A 17568-nucleotide genomic window follows, 5' to 3' on the forward strand; every position below is an offset into this window, starting at 1 on the left:
TCACAGGGCCTCTGCCAGGCAACGGTCAGTACCTTCGCTTGCTTCCAGCCGCACCTGCCGGCTGGTTTTTCTGTTTTCCACCCAGGAGTTGTGTATGACAGTGCCCCCTGGTGAAGGGTCTACTTGGAGCAGGGACACCACCCTCTTTTTAACCTTGGCACGTAGGGCCCGGCGCAGTTTCTGTCGGGTGAAAGCATAGAGCAGTGGGTGGGAGACAGTGGTGCCATAAGCTAGGGCTAGGAACCAGAGGCGCAGGCTGATCAGGGCATCACTGGGGCCAATGCCAAGGATTAGCACGTTGGTCACAGAGAGGGGAGCCCAACAACCCAGGAAGGTGGTAATGATGATGAGGGACATCCTGAACACTCGCCTCTGGCGCTCTCGCCTATCCCTGTGTCGCCGCACCGCCCTCCGCAAGGCAATGATGGCTGACACGGAGGCCTGAACACCCATGGTGGCTGGCATGGGGGTGGCCGCACCCATGTCAGAGATGACCAGCGGGGCAGATGAGGACAAGGCAGGGGGGGAGGTAGCTGTGGGGGTAGGGGAAGGGGATGGAATGAGGGGTGGGTGGCTGAGCTGCTTGGTACCATCTGTGGTGCACTGCTCCCCTCCTACCTCCCCACCATCGATCATTCTGGGCCCTGCTTTCTTCTTTTTCTGTCTCTTGTTGTGCCCGCTGCAGGAGGGGCCTCTGAATCGCTGATTCTTCTTCATGTGGGAGCCAATGCGGATGTTCAAAGCCCTCAGTATTCTGGAGTAGGTGAACAGCATGACTGCCACAGTGGTGAAGAAGATGGGTATCTGCAGGATAAGATGATAGTACATACCCAGCCTTGTGTGATAGCCCTGCCCACCAACACACAGCAGTGTCCGGTTACGCCATGCTGGCACCACTGTGGCACTGATGCCATATGAGGACAAAGACAAGGGAGGCACTTGCCCTTTCTCCTCTGATGCCTCTCCACTGGACCACTGATCCTCCAAGAATGGGATAAAAAACACAGCTACTGAGGTGACCCAGACAGCAACCAGGAGCAGCGCCGCTCTGCGTGTCGTGAGAAGCCTGTTGGCTGGCCGCACTGAAATGTCATATCGGTCCAAGCTGATAACCAGGATGTTGATGGCTGTGGCGATGCTCGCAAAGGTGACACAGGCTTCATGGAAGCAGCAGAGCAGGGCCAGGTTTGGTCCTGGAGGCAGCAGCACCACCACCAGAGTGAGGGGCAGACACAGCACACACACCACCACATCCAGCACGTGCAGATTGACAGTCACCATATTGCTCACTGAGTCCACTAAATTGGATTGAGAGCAGTAGAGCACTAGCACTGTCAGGTTGCTGCTGAAACCCAACACCAGCTCCAGCATGAGGAAGGCTGTGAGCGACACCTGGAAGCCCAGTGAGTACGGCACGTACCAGGACGCGGGGCTGCTGGACGAGCCCCCTCCTCCCTGCTCCTGAGGGACCATCCCCTCCAGGCCCGCCACTGTCCCAACCCAGTCAGTTGTGGCTGGGCTTGAGGTGTAGCTGTCAGTCTCCATGACGACCTCTCAGTCCTCACATATTGTATCTGTCACACCGTTGATGAGCTCCCATGATGCACTAGGCTGAGCCTCCACGATGCAGATATGAATAACAGCTTGATGACAGCGCTGGGGAGACGGGAACACAATGCAGACAGATTAGAAATGAACCGTGGAGGAGAGAAACAAAACACATTATTCTCTCTCATGGCGGTCAGACATCTGTAAGGCAGAGATCATAACCTATTTTTCCCTATCTTTCTTTCTTTCTATCTATCTATCTATCTATCTATCTATCTATCTATCTATCTATCTATCTATCTATCACATATGCATATATATCAACCCCAGCATCTGCACATTGAACAAATGCTACATTATGCATCAAACCAGCCTTCAGTCTGTCTCCTATCAGTATCTCTGATTACCTGAGACCTACACACATGCTGTCAGAACAGGCCGCCACAATATCCCTAAAGTGTACTGGGGCCCAGGGGAATGGGCAAATTGAATGAAGCTAAGTAATCAGACCCACAGGTAATCAATTGCCCTCTCAGTGGATCAGTAAAAAAAAACAACACATTCAGCAACTTACACAGAACTGGTCATGATCTCTGCTCTGCGAGCTGGAGCAGACCACATGATTTATTTAAAATACCTTTACTGGCGAAGGAGCGTATAAGTGTTGGAAGGTTTCAGCCAAACTGACGACTATTTCAGTTCTTTCCCTTCAGTATGTGTGTCACATCTGAAGAGTTCATTCACTAAAATATACTGAGGAAAGACGTCAAGAAATAGCTAAAGAATAAACAAAAAGTGAACATCAATCATGATGCAAATTTCAGGGATAGCAGTTTATCTATCTGCTGGTAGGCATGGCAGGTCATTTTCTAAATAGAAATTCATACAGGTTCATTCACATAAACTCTTGAAGAACATTTTCTGTTTCTTCACTTTAGGGGTCTGTTCTCCTGTTGTGTTTAAAACGAATACTGATGTAAACACACCTTTAACAGCGTCAGAAAACAGTGAGTTAAATTTAGTTTTGGTCCAGTTGTTAATCTGTGTAATAAAAGCTCAGAGTGGAATTGATAGATGATGATGATGATGATGATGATGATGATGATTATGATTATTATTATAAGTGGTATTACATGGACCATAAAAAACAGTCACTGTCCAATTAAAAAGTACTGACTACACTTCAACATCTGAATCTAAACAGTGAGTCAAGACTAGTGTTAGCTGCTGTTATTCAGTGCTACAGTTCACCAGTCACTGATGACTTTTATTGTGTTTTTTTGTTCCAGCTGTATGTCACAGCTTGTTGGCACTGGTATGCACACAGACAGTATCTTCCTGTTGCACTGACAGCCACATGATTAAAGGCAGTGTGTAAAACACAGTCGCTCGTCATTGATTAGAGGGCACCAACTGATTGCACCTGCGGCAAATCAACTGAATGATTAAATTCACAGCTTCCTTTCCCCCTGAATTCATCAAGAGGTGGAAATCTTCATCATCAGGTGTTTAAAACACTTGATGGTGAACTTACGAGTCAAGAGTGCGGGAAATAAACAACAACGCAACTAATGAACTCTCAACTATGAACCTCTGCACAACTCCATTCTGGCAACGAGACATTCAGTTGAGTGATGGGCTCATTTTCTCCCTGCTTCTGTTTCCACGGCAACCACACTTTAAGGGCCTAGATTAATGAGGGCACAGGTGCTGTAGTATCGAAGTGTGTGATACTGAGCTCTTTGGTGACAACCATGCTAGTGACAGTTAGACAGTAGTGTAGCAGAGTTAAAATACCTCCAGGTTACAACACAGAGAGCTTACGACACGTTACAGTCCCATGGAAAAAAGATAAAGGAGACAAAAAAGTAAACAGACTGGGGCACTCTTGTTGGTCTGGTGAGTTGTGTGTCAAAATGTCAACAACAAAGTGCAATGATAAAACCTTCTGTTACTGATATATTGCCCCCAGTAATCCATATAAAAATACGACTACTTGTCTTGTTGCTTTTTTATGTGTTCCTGTTCTCCCTGGGCCTTGTAAACAGCAGAATGTGGGAAGAAATGGAAGTCCCCTAACAACAATATCACTTGTTGTTAGGGGACAACTATTTCCAGTAATATAAGGAACTTCATGGAAACAAGGTGAAAGTTTCTACGACACTATCTAAGCTAGCGAGAAAGCAGTTAGCACATACAGATTTGTGGTTTAGTTTAAAACTGTAAGGAGAGAAATGTCTCTTGGGATGTAAGGGGAAATGAAAGGAGGGACACTGGGAAAGTAGAGTGAAAAAAACAGGGTCAGAGAAAACAACAAGTGAAGAATTGATGGTGTACATGAGCACTGTGCTCGATTCATGTTGAACGTTTCCAGCTGGTCCGAGCGTGAGTAGACCCATCTGATTGCCACCAGAGGCTGGGATTGGGAAAGAGCAAAGATAAAGGGACAGAGGAAGGTTGGATTGGAAGCTGGAGAGAAATGGAAATGTAGATTTTTGGAGAAGCAGTGGATTCTTGTTTAGAAGCGGGTATGCATCACCTGTAAGTAGGACATCTGAAGCGCCTGCTGGAGAGCTGAGACAGATTACAGAAAATGGCAGAGTGAGGGAAGGAAGTAGAAAAGAAGGGCGAGCCAGCTGTACTGGTAAACAAGATGTCCCAGGGAGCAGAGGTGGCGGCTTTTTTTCCACTCTAACGTCTTACATCAGCCTTTCCCTAACTGCTGCTGGTTTCCTGGTTGCCTCCAGTTCCCAACAGACCACTTCAGTCCCAAAAGACTACACTCATGATTGCCTGAGTGAAAAGCTGCATGATGGCTGCACAGGTTAGACGTTTAGCACAGGAAAGGTGGACAGATATTGCCAATCTTGAAATCGCAGCAGAAAAGCAATCTGATTGTAGCAAAGCACAGCAGCTGATGAAGACTAGAGCGCCATATAATACACAGGTTTCCCTGTAATATGGGGATTAATAGTTTTGCTGTGCTTAATTTATATGCTCTATTTTTTTTAGGGAGTTATGGTTTTGGAGTGATTTTAATACAGAGCTTTCTCTTGGGGGTAAGTTTTCTCCTTGGAACTAATCCGTGACTTTGGTTTTCTACATGAAGTGTAAAAAATCAATCAATACGACCCTGTGTTGACCCACGGGTGCCCTTTTCTAACCCTGGTGAGCACTGCGCTGTTCCACACTGTTCTTTATCCACAAAATGGTTATTGGAAATTTTATCCGTCTTGAATCTGAATGATTCCATTTAGGTTAGGTCTCGTAAGGTGATGTTCAGAGCATGAAACAGGGCGCATTTCTTAAGATGGTTTCCTAATTAAGTCACCTACGAGTGGGAGATGCTCACCAGAGAGTGACTGTGTGTGTGTGTGTGTGTGTGCGTGTATGTGTGCGTGTGTGTGAGTGCGTGTGTGTGTGTGTGACCTTTTTCTATCTTAACAGAAGGCAATAATCTCACTTGGATCCTGACATACTGAGGAGCAGGAAAAGGTCACATCAAGGTGATGCTTTTAGTATAAGTGGTTGTACTAGCCCATCAACACCTTGTCCCTTTAAACCTCTGAATATACAATATAATGAGGTTGAATGTGAGAGTGATAACACATTTTCATCTGAATATCTCGTGATGATGTCAAAAACCAAAAAGTGTGAGAGTTTTCTGAAGATGTTAAGCCTGGGGAATAGTTACAGGAATAGTTTGACACTTTGGGAAATGCACTATAGTCTGGGACCAGGGGGAAACATCCAGCCTGACCTGTCCAAAAGTGACAAAATCAACCTGCCAGCATCCGCATGAAAACAGAACTGTAGAAAGACAAGTCATGGTTTTATAGCAGCTATTAAACTGGATGGATACTGAACGTTTTTTTTTTTTTATAAAAAAGCTACAGTATATGTAATGTACTTTTCACTTCTCAGCATATTTTATTGTTTGATAATAAACTTTCTTTCTCCTGGTCTTGTCTGGCTACAGTTGATGACTGATATTTTCCCAGATATGCAATATGTAAACATTAATTTTATTCTGCACAGCACTTGACATAACATCTGGGTCCTGATCCCTAATCCTTTGCTTTAGATTCAGATGGGACGAGTGTTTCTGTCTTTTGTTTGAGCTCATTTTGGCTCTATTTATATGCAAATATTTACAATGTGTAATAAGCTATTTTTTATGTGACCTGTTTATGGATGCTTGTCTTGTTGCTTTGTGATCCCCTTAAGCCAGCAAAACAACTTTTTTCATGATAATCTAATCAAAAGTTAAAACTTTTCAACAATTTAGAGTCTAAATATTAGACATCAGGTTTTGCTGTCAGTTTCAAACGGGATATTCTTTCAATCTGATTGAAAAATTTCTTTTTATTTTTGCTCTGATTTTTCTGATCACTATTGGTTTCTCCACCTAAATAGTCAGACTTGAATGCAACAATTGAGGCCTGTTTCTTGGGGGTTGTAGAAAGTCACTGTAAGAAATCAATGCAGGTTTAGGAAAGGTGTAATAAAATTTGTAATGACTACACAAAACAATGAACACAAACTGGTCAGATAATATAATAGATACATTTTTACTTTAACGGTGCATCAAGGGTTCAGCAGGGGGGTGATACACCATATCCAGAGCCACCTTTTTCCATATGGCTCTAAGTGATGCTCTACAAACGTTTCTCCTTCGGTGTAGGAAGTGTGTGACAAGAAACTGTATAGCATGTATAATTGAACAGCGACACTCTGCTCCCTGAAGCAGCAGCACCAAGATTAAAAAGATGAATGGCAGTAAAGATAATCTTGCTATTCCTGTGAGACAAGCTGATGTAACAGGTTGTCAAAATGATATAAAGCAAGAAGTCTGGAATGCAGAGGAAAAGTACATGAATAGTAATGTGGAATATATTTTAATGTAGAAAATTAGATTTTCATCAACTGCACTGCAAAAAGTTTATGATTAAATCAGCCTGGTAGCAACATGTGTTGGATATGTTCATCTTTCGCTCCCAGTGGAAACCTAAGCAGTAATGTAAATAAGTCACTTCTATAATGTGTTCTATGCTCTGTGAGGCTGTGCTTACTCTACAGCCACAATGTCACTTTAAGCTAAATGCTAAAGTCAGAAACGCTAACGTGCGCACAATGACAACGCTACCGAGCAGATATAATGTTTACCATGTTCACAATCTTGGTTTAATGAGTCTGCATGCTGACGTTTCCTAAGTCAGGTGATCTCCACCATCAGGGACCAATATCCCTGGAGCCACGCTGCTAGAGATGCTACTGGTATCAAACGTAAGGTACCAAACAGAACTAATCCACATGTTTCTCTTCACCAAACACATGATTGCTATGAACTCCATGTCTTAAAGCATCAGAGCAATTTGGAGAAAATCTGTTTTTTCTTCATTAAGATGCAAAGTTATGCAGCATTTTACCTGAAAATCTAATCAGGCTTTGTTCTGTTGTTGATAAAGTCAGATGTCACTGTGGTGGCAGGACAGAAGAAAGTGAATGATCAGGATGGGCATTTGAGGATCACATTTTGAGGAACAGTATGTGTAATGAGATTATAATCCCATTACAGATATTTTCAGGTGGCCTCTTCAATCAATGCGATAGGAGAGCTATTAAAAAACAGACATCTTTCTTCTGGCCTTCAGGAGTCTGGTCGTTCCCCCTTTTGTGCCAAAAAGGCAGCTTCAATCACTTGTCAAGACAATGCCACCACAGTCTTGGCAGAGCGCTGATTCTCACAAGACATTACTTTAGACAAAGCAGGGGACAAGAATAGAAACAACAGCATTCAAGCCAGAGAGTCTGTAGTGTGAGGGGGTGAGTAACGACAAAACAGAAAGGCTGAAGCTATAAGAACACAGAACCGCCTATACAATGAACACCCACCAGCGTGTGTGTGTGTGTGTGCGAGTGTGCGTGCACTGGCGTAAATAGACTCCCCATTGAGACATCAAGCTGTTATTTGAGCGCTCTCTCCAGTCACCACGCCATGATGGAGACAAAATGTCATGTCAAAGCAAAACACTTGCAGGCCACTGCTCATCCTCAGCACAGCGGGCCTGGGAGACCAAGACACACACATATATATTAGTACACTCATGCACAAGCACATGCACGTGCATGCGCACACACATTTAGATGTGCAACAGGACACGTGCTGAGTCTAAGTGGTCTTGTAGCTGTAGGTGAATACTGAGAGGATGAAAGTCTGCAGCAGTGGAATATCTTACAGGGTGGTAAATGTACGGGATTATTCCTTTTCCAGCAGATTAAATGTAAAATAAATACAGGTCAGATACAGAATTCCCTATTGAAACTGGCTTCCAGCTGACTCTCTGCCTTTCTGAACACACTAACGCTTTAGCGCACTAAACCTGTTCAGGCGGGGCATGACTCTGACCTTCAAATGTCAGGACAACTACTACACTTATGTTTACCATTGTCAAGATCAGTATCATCATGTCGAGCGTTACCAAGTGCAGAGGACATGATAAATGTAAATAAATGGTTGTGTACGGGCAAATATGTTTTCTAGAGTCATTTGTTATGAAAACAAAAATCTTGAAACACGATTGCATCTGACCAACTGTGCGGCCGTACGGGTATATACAGTATCACACTGCTTATTCAGTACTGCTTCACTACTTACTTGAATCAAACTATTCTTTTAGGTTTATGACTCAGACAGTTTGATGCGAGGTTTTGTATTATGAAATGAACCAACTGGAGAAAATTAAGTCGATCCCTATCTGTCAGATACAGCAACATGAATACCTGTGTGATGTGAGTCAGAGCCACAGCCCAAAGCAAATACCTGAAGCATATTATGTTCATATAATTATTTTTGTATTGAATATTTTATTTTATATTGAATTGTTTGTTAGAGAGATGTTGATTTAACTCCATAGTAACTTCACAGAAGGTCAAAGTTGGTGGTGTTGTTGCTTTAGATTCCATCATATTGTTTTAAGTACAACATAAAACGTCATAAACGTCTTTATAGCCTCAACAACAGCTTACTTACTGTTGTAGAGCTGTTGTGTAGGCTTGCATTAGATTGTAGGTGTATTTATTTTGTTGTCTTAACCTTTGCTGAGATGCCAGTTTTAGATAAAACAACAGGTACAGTATATTTATACATCATGTGTGCCTCACTGCTGCGTTAACACAATGAGGGCACGAGCAGGCTCACGGAGTTTGCTGACTGGTTCATCCTGTCCAGAGTTTTTGCAACCTTTAATTATGGCTGTTGTTAAAGCTGCATCCATACTTTCTACGCAGAAATCCGATTATCATTTTATAAATATTTAAGTCCACTTCATCATAATTGAGCTGAGGAGCAGTGGACAGCCTGAAATATGGAGAAATACAGAGAGTGCTTTTGTAAAATTGAGCACTTCTTCAAGAACTTCTTCAGGAGATTCATCTTTAATGTAGTTATGTCTATCTTTGCGTAACGACTGAAAACAAATCTGAGGGACAACGTATACACACAGTGAGTGAGTTAACATTTTGCCATTTTAGTCAGTGACCATAAACATTTGGTATTGGGAAACAAATCCATTATTCAGACAGATGGTAGATGGGCAAAGTATCCAGGCTCTCACTGAGGGCCTTTGTGTTGTCCTGTTACCTGAATTATTTATCGCTTAGCAGAAATATGGACCTGAAATAACCAGCCATTGAAAAACTAAGCTCAGGGAAGACGCAGAAAGAAGAAAAGATGAGGGAAAGAAGAGAGAGAGCGGGGGGAGGGGGGGGGGGGGCGCGGGCTGCACCTGATAGATGAGATGACAGATGCTGAACAGAAAGCCACATGGTGAAAAATGATGAGGTTACTTAACTGCAGAAGGAGGCAATTAGTAGACAATTAATCCATTTGTGTGTGAGCTGGCAGCAGCAAGACAGAGAGGTGATGATGATGATGTATTCAGTCACACACACACACACACACACACACACACACACACACACACACACACACACTCACACACACACACACACACACACACACACACTCACACACACAGGCTTCCTGACTTCATGTGTCCAGCGGGATTTGGTTTTCCTTTCTTCATGTTCACAATCAAAGCTGTCCGCAGCAGAACATGGGGACAGCGGGGTGGAGATAGAGCTCAGACTCAAATGCTTTTATCAACTCGTCTTCCTTCTTGTCTTTGCTTTCCTCCACCTCCACAATACTGCGACTCCCCCATCTCCTTGCAACTAACCCCAGCCCCCTTTACTCCTCATCTCACCTGCTGTGTTTTACTGTGTTTAGTTTCACTTTCACAGTCTTTGTTCATCACTCTTTGTGGTTGTTTTGTTCAGTACCAAACTGTTGCTTGTGATGAACAGCTGAAATAGAAACTGCACGACGCAGCATGTGGGTAGTGTGAGTATAAACCTGATTTATGCGATTCTGTTAGGGCACACTGCAGTGCTGAGATGTGTGTCCCATGTGACAAAACTCTAATGGAAACTGTTCATCTCACTGGACTGTCTAACTGCACATGGTTTACAGAACACAACCCCAGCATAACACTTTAAACATTAAGAGCAAACTGCAGCTAAGGATTATTTTTATATTGCTGATTATGTCTCAATTCATCATTTGGTCTAAAAAGTGTCAGGTAATAGTGAAAAATGTTTATCATATACTGTAAATTGTTTGGAACCCACAGATATTCAACTCGCCGTCATAGAAGAGTAAGAAAACCATTCACATTTGCAAAGCTGGAGCCAGATCTTTCTTGGCATTTTGTTTACAACTTAAAAAGTCTTTGGTTATCAAATATTTTTGTAGATAAATTGTCGATCAGCAAACATTTTGGAGGAAGTCAAAAATGACTAGCAGTAAACTAAATCCTTCAAGTATATACCTTAAAATATTTGGTGAGATGTGCACAAATGTCGTAATTTAAAGGGATAAAACTGAATTGGACCATGAGCAGACCAATGTATGCCCTAAATGTTGGTTATGCTCCTCATTTGCCCTTAAAATTAATGCAAAGGAGTTTATTTTGTGCATTTTGGTGATCTCTCCCTGAAACTGTAAAGGAAGGGGAGATAGAGCCATAATTCAGCAATAAATCGACACTGACAGGCAGTGAGAGTAGATTATGAGAGGTATATAGCATTTGAAAGATATTTTAAGGCATGTTTGTCCCCTTGGCTGTTGGCACACACAACAAAACACAAATGCAAAACATGGCAAACGCATACACCATCTAAGCAGACAACCACACTTTGATGTACAGTATGCATGGTGAGATGTTTCCAGCGGACTGCAGTGAGGACTCCCTCAGGAGCGTGGGAGAAATACACAGCCTCAGAGCCCGTAACTGTGTCAAGCACCTACTCCCACACACAGCCCGAGGTTTCTAATAAAACCCTGATTCCTCTGCTAAATCGATATTTCGTGGAGCTCCGTGTGCCAAACACCACAGGGCGGTGCGCTATGCGCTGCACATTAGGAGTGCAAGTACACATCCACGGACTGAAAGTTGGACATATAATGTATTAACAAAACAATATGTTTCCAGTTAAAAAGATGAATATCCACACGACAGGTTATAAATTTGCATTGTTGCCTGTTTACCCTGCGTAAAAGTTAAACGAAGAGCATTTTCAAATATAGAGCAGATGTCATAATGTGAATATTTAACCACACGTTCCTATCATGCCAAAAAGAAAGAACTGTCTTCTTTAATTGCCAATTTAAGTTATTGCTGGACTGGATTGGCGGAACTACCTGCGTGCCAAGCGATGCGCATTTTACGCTAAAATGTCTTTATCAGACAAACGGCTGCACGAGAAAGTGACTTATTACGGATTAAAACAAAACACATGGATCCTTTAAATAAACTGCACTCTTACCTCTTGTGTAGGAGCCGTGCTCTCAGCGATCTATGCCCGCAACCTGTGAGCGTGTTGATGGGAAGCGTTCCTCCTGCCCTGTGGAGCAGCCAAGCACATGCTTAGCAGCAGCAGCAGCTCCACCAGGGGCCACTGACAACAGCACAGCTCAGTGGGACGGACAGACGGCTGCACTGTCCGCTGCAAGAGCTCAAGCTCCTGTTGGATCCACATAAGACCCTGCTGACAGGATGACTTCAGCTGACTGGAGGAGGAGGAAGGAGGTGCCAGATTCTACTATCAAGGTCATTCAGTTCAAACCAGATTTATATCTTCATACTTGTCCCTTGTCTTTTGATGGTATTTGTCTTTGAGCTAGAACTTTAAAGCTCAAGTCTGTCATATGCAAATGTGCTGTATATTAACATTATTAAATGGTGGGTTTAACTTTAAGGGGAGCTCCATTAATTTCACACATCAAAGTCTGGCTACAGATGTTGGGGTGGGGGGGCGTAGCATATGTGAAAAACATAGTAATTAAAGATAGGCGTAGCCTCTGATGTCTCCCACACATTTCTGAAGAAAGGTTTTGAAGCTCAGAGTGGGCTGCTCTACCGCCGCCATCTGGGCAGCACCTTGCTATCCCATCTAATCCAGAAATTTAGCAGAGATAGGGCGTGTGTGGAGCAGAGTCTCCCGTTAGCGTTAGCACATGTGAGCCCTGTCTGAAGGCTAACCCAAGGCTAATTCATTTGCTGTTGAATAAGCTAGTTAATGAGGTAAGCTAACAAGTCACATATGTATGTTGAGCGCAGACACTGATACCTGCTAATTACTGCTAACGTTTAAATTAAATAATTTCGAGGAACTGCAACTTCTGTGTTGGCTTATTTTTTCACCCTGGAGGTTGCCGCTTAGAAAAATGTTGTATAAAGCCTTTTGTGGCTCCAGAGGAAGCTGTATGAAGTCTGATAAATTCACTCAAGTGATGTCACTTAAGTCAGCATCAATTGTGTTTGGCATATTTTGACAAAGAAGACGACTGTACGGAATAAGAAAGACAATATCTGGTTCTGCCGTATTGATTTTGAAACTTTTTGTATTGTCCATTGTGAGCTTGTCAACTATACAGGAGTGCAATGCAAAATCTTTCAACAATAAAAACTTTCAACTGTTCATCATCATAGGCTGGTTTTCTTGCTATGTTCAAACAAACCAATAATCATCAAGAAATACTGTTTTGTTGTCATGTTTCAATCTTGTGTTTAGTTTTACTTTGTTTACATTTGGATCAGAGGTTGTGCCTTCAAATGACCACATAACATACAGTAAAGATATCATTCTGAGCTCAAACCTCAAGGTCAACCAAGACAACAGCAGTTCATGGTTAGATATTTTCAGTCGGAGCATCTGCATGCTGTCTGTGAAGGGAAACAAAAATCAAACCAGTTGCCAAATAAACCTGCTCAATAGACTGGCAAGCAGCTCATAGTATAGAAACGAACCTGAATGCAGACAATTGTATGGCTACAATTCAATACAAATGATGAGTGCCATGCAGGAATACTGAGAGCTACAACAAATATAGATTAAAGCATGACAGTCAGCCTGAACCTCATGACTCATTTCAGTGCAAAGAAATGGCACATGACCAGTGTTCACTTGTATGTTGTGTATGCATGTGGGTGTGCAACTATGTATTCATGTGATGTGATTAACACAACACCAATACAAAAATAAAAATGTGTTAATTGTACCGTGATTCATTACCTCATTACATTTAAACTACATACATGCCTTTCAATACATTAGCAAACAATAAACCAGTTGGTATCATGTGGGGTACTTATTGTGTTTCATGTGTGAACATGGACTGAATCAGAAATGCTCAGCTCTCACCCTGTTCCTATTTTTTCGGCTCATATTTTCTGTAGACAGAAAAACCAGACAAAAATCAAAGAAATGAGTGGATGAGAAGAACGTGAGCCACAGTAATACTCCAACTCTTGACCTACTGAATCTTCACCTCCAACATTTCTTCTTCAGGATATATCAGACGACCAATTTGGTTAAAAACTGCCCGGCTTTTTGCCACCACCTTCCTTAACATGATGGCAAAAGTGGCACTTCTGCCACCAGCTGAAGCCTCTCTCAGTATAATGGTTTGCTTCCGTCCCCTTGCCCCTTGCAGCTGCTCGCTCTCTCCCCTTCTCTTCCTCTGGTTCTCTGCAGCTGACAGGACGGTGCAGGCCAGGGGACAATTAGAGAAGCGTGGGAGAGACAGCTGGACCTGTTGCCAATTACACTGACTGTGACCAGGAACCACACACATAAGCCACTTTAATGGGCTCACACTGCACATTTAAGCCCATGGTACTTGTGGACTTAATGTGAGTTGACTTAAACTGACTTTCAGAAATGAAAAATAAAATAAAAAAGTGTTAGTTTTATTTATTCATCTCCATAGGAAAAAGTTAGATAGTGAGTAAAAGTGCTTTCTGAGGAACAACTTGTAGTGTTGGCTTCTACATACATATGCAGCAAAATAATGTAACAGAGCAACAAAGTAACTGTGAGAACAGACTGCTGCAGTATCTGGTGTCTCCAAACTGCACAGGAAACAGTGACATGATCAAGTAGTTTCATGTGTGTGCTAAATCTAAGAATGGACAATATGTCCACTCCACCATCATCAGTTCAAGTCTGTCATCAGTAGCAGATCTTTCCCAGCAGCATACTCTGCAGCTGCCTGATCCTGCTTTCCTGTGGCAGCAGACTCTTCTCTGCTCGCTCCTCCTCCTCCAGCAGCTGCTCGATGTAGCAGGAGGAGCCCAGCAGGATGTGGCCTGTGGCCTGCATGGAGAAGATGGTCCATCGCAGAGCCTCCCTGGAAGCACAGCACAGAAAGACAGGGAAAGTATAAGAGAGTTGTCATAAATAGCAAATTCCCATATGTGCAGATGGTTACACAGATACACACAAACACAGCATTTGAGTAACTTAGGATACATATGTATGAGAATTGCTGTTGTCTTTCAGCTGCTCCCACGAGGGGTCACCACAGCAGATCACCAACGGTCGATGTGCTCTACCACTTGAGCCATGGCTGACCAAACATATGTATGAAAGTATTATCACAAAAAACAATGACATGTAATTTTTTGAGTAATTGTTATAGAAAACAATATAGACAAGCATGACAGACCACACAAGCTGATTAGCAAACTGCTGACAGGAAATATTCACAACCTCAGATGGTAATTTCACACATCAGCTGCATCTCATAAAACTGAAATCTAAGAAACAAACCTCCTCCACTGCAGTGTGAGCGCAAAAGCCTCATATATGACAAGTCTGCAAAATTTAATCCTCTCTGACTGAAGCTCTATGGCAAAGATGAAAACCAGCAGATCTCAGCAGCAGTGACATAACTCCCAAAATTAATCTCTGTAAAATCTAGCCTTTGTTCTTCTGTGATCTGACCATTTTAACTCTGCCACCCACACAAGTACAATATGACTTCATGCTTTACATGTCAGGGGCTGTGCGCAGAATGCTGTAAGCGGTGTTGATATGTTATTAAAGCGGCTGACACACGGTAGGAAATGGACCAGAAAATAACTGAATTGTTGGTGGGTGGCTGAATTCATGAATTATGAATCATTAAAATGGATCAAATTTCATCTCTAACTGGATTAAGCTGTTACTAAGAATCCAGATAGCACTTCAGTGAAGTCACCAGAGAGATGCTTTGAGAAAAGAGACAAATCAGTTACATAAGAGTTCAACACAAAAGCTTAAAAATATCAGAAGATCTCATATATTTGGCAGGCACTCACTTCAACATGTTTTTGGCAGCGTAACAGCGCAGGTCATAGGACACAGAATAAACACCGTACAGGGTTGCTTTGACGTTCAGGCAGCCAATGAAATCTTTAGGGTTGTTCTTGTAGAGGTCAAAGGTCAGCTTGGCCACATCTGTCCGGCGCAGCGGCCGGTGATCACTGAGCTGATCTCTCGAGGGGCTGTTCTGCGAGGGGACAGGAAGAGAAACATAAGTCAGGTCAAAAGGACACAGACACATTTTGTTGGTGTGCCAGCAAACTGGGCCAAATGACAGCACACAGCTCCACCAGCACACACTTGGATAACAGACTGAAGCAGCTCCTGCTGACGACAACGAAAAAGATGATGATGAAGATGGGAAAAGCAAATGACCATGAGACGAGGTCCGTGTCAGGTCATCAGAATAAATATTTAGGAGGGGATGCAAATCATCACATGCATCAATTTCTATGGAGATTAATTGCTTTTGGGTGAACACAATTCAAATTTGATGATACCCCTGGGTCTCATTAATATTCAAATCCAGCCTCTCATTTTTCCTCTACAAATTATGAAGGAAGAAACCAATCTCTGGTGTTTGCCTGTGTTTTGCCTTTGCACAATAACTGACATATTACTCCCCTACTCAGTTTGAAGGATGAAATATTTTTCATTATTAAATTTCACTGAATAGTTCATGTATTATTAATCAGACCAGATTCATGTAGCGTCCCTATTCATGGCTGCTTCATTAATGACACAGACACTTCTCTGTCGGTTCAGTCAATACATGAAATAAACACTGGCATAACAGAAGCTGAATAAAAGGAGACAGTATCAGTATGTTACGGTTCCCACAGTGTAATGCAGTGAAGCAAATGATCAACAGTGTCACCTAGTGGTTAATGTGAAAAGAGTCATACTGGATGTGGGGTCCACTTCTGTCCTTTCTCCAGGACCATGAGGACGGTGTTATCAGCCAGTGTCTGGAAGAACTCCTCTGTGTCCACACCTGTGCCATCCTCATCCAGCACCAACGCACTGACACACGGTACGCTCAGCGAGTCGCTGACCTGAGGAAGCAGGGACGAAAAGAAACGCACAGCAAGTGCATCGCTGGGTGAATAATGTGCCACATGTCATGGGACCAGACGCACATTACTCAAGAGGCAGAACTTCACATCACACAGAGCCACTGACACATCAATCTTATGAACTTTTCCCAGCATGAGCTTGAAATGTGTATGAGCATCACAGACGGTACAGCGGTAAGTGAGTCACAGGCCAGTCTGTGTTAATTTTAGTGCTCTATAAAACGCACCAGGGTGTCTCCCTGCTTCATCACTATGTCTTCAATCTTACCATTCCCTCAACTGAATGGCAACTGACTCAATGCTCGATTATCTTCTCCCACAACTATGTCACAACTCCTCCTCCTCCTCCTCCCCCACCCTACACCTCACATCCCCTGCGCTTCCCTCTCCTCACCTTGTTCATCAAGTCTTCTAGCGCATCTGCCATGATGCCTTTCTTCACACTGCGGTCAGCATTTGTGACTCTGAAGGGCTTTGGCTGAGGAGCTAGACCCGACAGGAGCTGCTGGGTCATGGAAGCACTGGCTGACACGCTGGCTGTCACACACCTGAGAAAAAGAAACATACAGACCAATCTGTAGCTACATCTCAAAAGTTAAACCTCTCTATAAACTGGTGATAGTGCTGACCATCACATCCAGCTCATGAAGCAGTGCTCTTACTTGGAGAGGGAAGACGGAGTCAAAAGGCTGAGAGACTTCATGGCATAATCCATCTGAGAGCACCTGGACCTGTGATTGGAAGTAGAACAGTTGAGCAACTAGACTGCAACTAACTGCAAGGCAACACATCAGCACTAGCACAGGGTTATATTACTAACAGGCCTCACAGAAAAGAAGGAACAAGTAGTCGATTTGAGGGAACATTGCAGCTTGAAAGTTAATAAATTTTACATTCCATTATTAAATTAAGGCAAACGACCTAAACTAAATTTGATTTAGTATCTTGATTTCCATACTTACATGAATCATAATTTGCTAATCTGTAAAATAAATCCCTCTTCCTGTATAAACTACACACATTTCAGAACACATTCCTGATAAAGATGACAAAGGAAATCTACAACAGAAATAATCTTAGAGTTTTAGAAAGGTGACACACACAACTGTTGTCCTGACCGTGTGCGAATATAATCCTTAGTTCCTGACGTCTTCTCCCAACTGCGTTTGGACAACTAAACCTCTGTGACAACACACTCTATTCTCTTGTTGCTGTTTCTTGCACCACTTGGTCA

At 42.9% G+C, this 17568-nt stretch overlaps 2 protein-coding genes across 4 annotated transcripts; both read right to left on the reverse strand.

Moving 5' to 3' along the window:
- Nucleotides 1-1545, reverse strand: LOC111221883 (probable G-protein coupled receptor 22). The gene has a single exon (XM_022745472.1). It carries the CDS (start codon nucleotides 1543-1545, stop codon nucleotides 1-3), a length of 1545 nt encoding a protein of 514 aa, XP_022601193.1.
- A 12298-nt stretch (nucleotides 1546-13843) lies between these two features.
- On the reverse strand, nucleotides 13844-17568 carry cidec (cell death inducing DFFA like effector c). Of its 3 annotated transcripts, none has more exons than XM_022745190.1 (6): nucleotides 17453-17568; nucleotides 16997-17065; nucleotides 16729-16882; nucleotides 16164-16313; nucleotides 15255-15445; nucleotides 13844-14302 (listed from the first exon to the last, which is right to left on the reverse strand). In XM_022745190.1, exons 2-6 carry the CDS (start codon nucleotides 17047-17049, stop codon nucleotides 14125-14127), a joined length of 726 nt encoding a protein of 241 aa, XP_022600911.1. In that variant the 5' UTR covers nucleotides 17050-17065; nucleotides 17453-17568; the 3' UTR covers nucleotides 13844-14124. The 3 variants fall into 3 exon arrangements, with proteins under 3 accessions (XP_022600911.1, XP_022600913.1, XP_022600910.1); XM_022745192.1 differs by having other exon boundaries at nucleotides 17436-17568; XM_022745189.1 differs by lacking the exon at nucleotides 17453-17568 and adding an exon at nucleotides 17297-17414.

The sequence above is a fragment of the Seriola dumerili genome, unplaced genomic scaffold (genome assembly GCF_002260705.1).
Source record: "Seriola dumerili isolate Sdu_G_001 unplaced genomic scaffold, Sdu_1.0 BDQW01000088.1, whole genome shotgun sequence".
Lineage (NCBI taxonomy): Eukaryota > Metazoa > Chordata > Actinopteri > Carangiformes > Carangidae > Seriola > Seriola dumerili.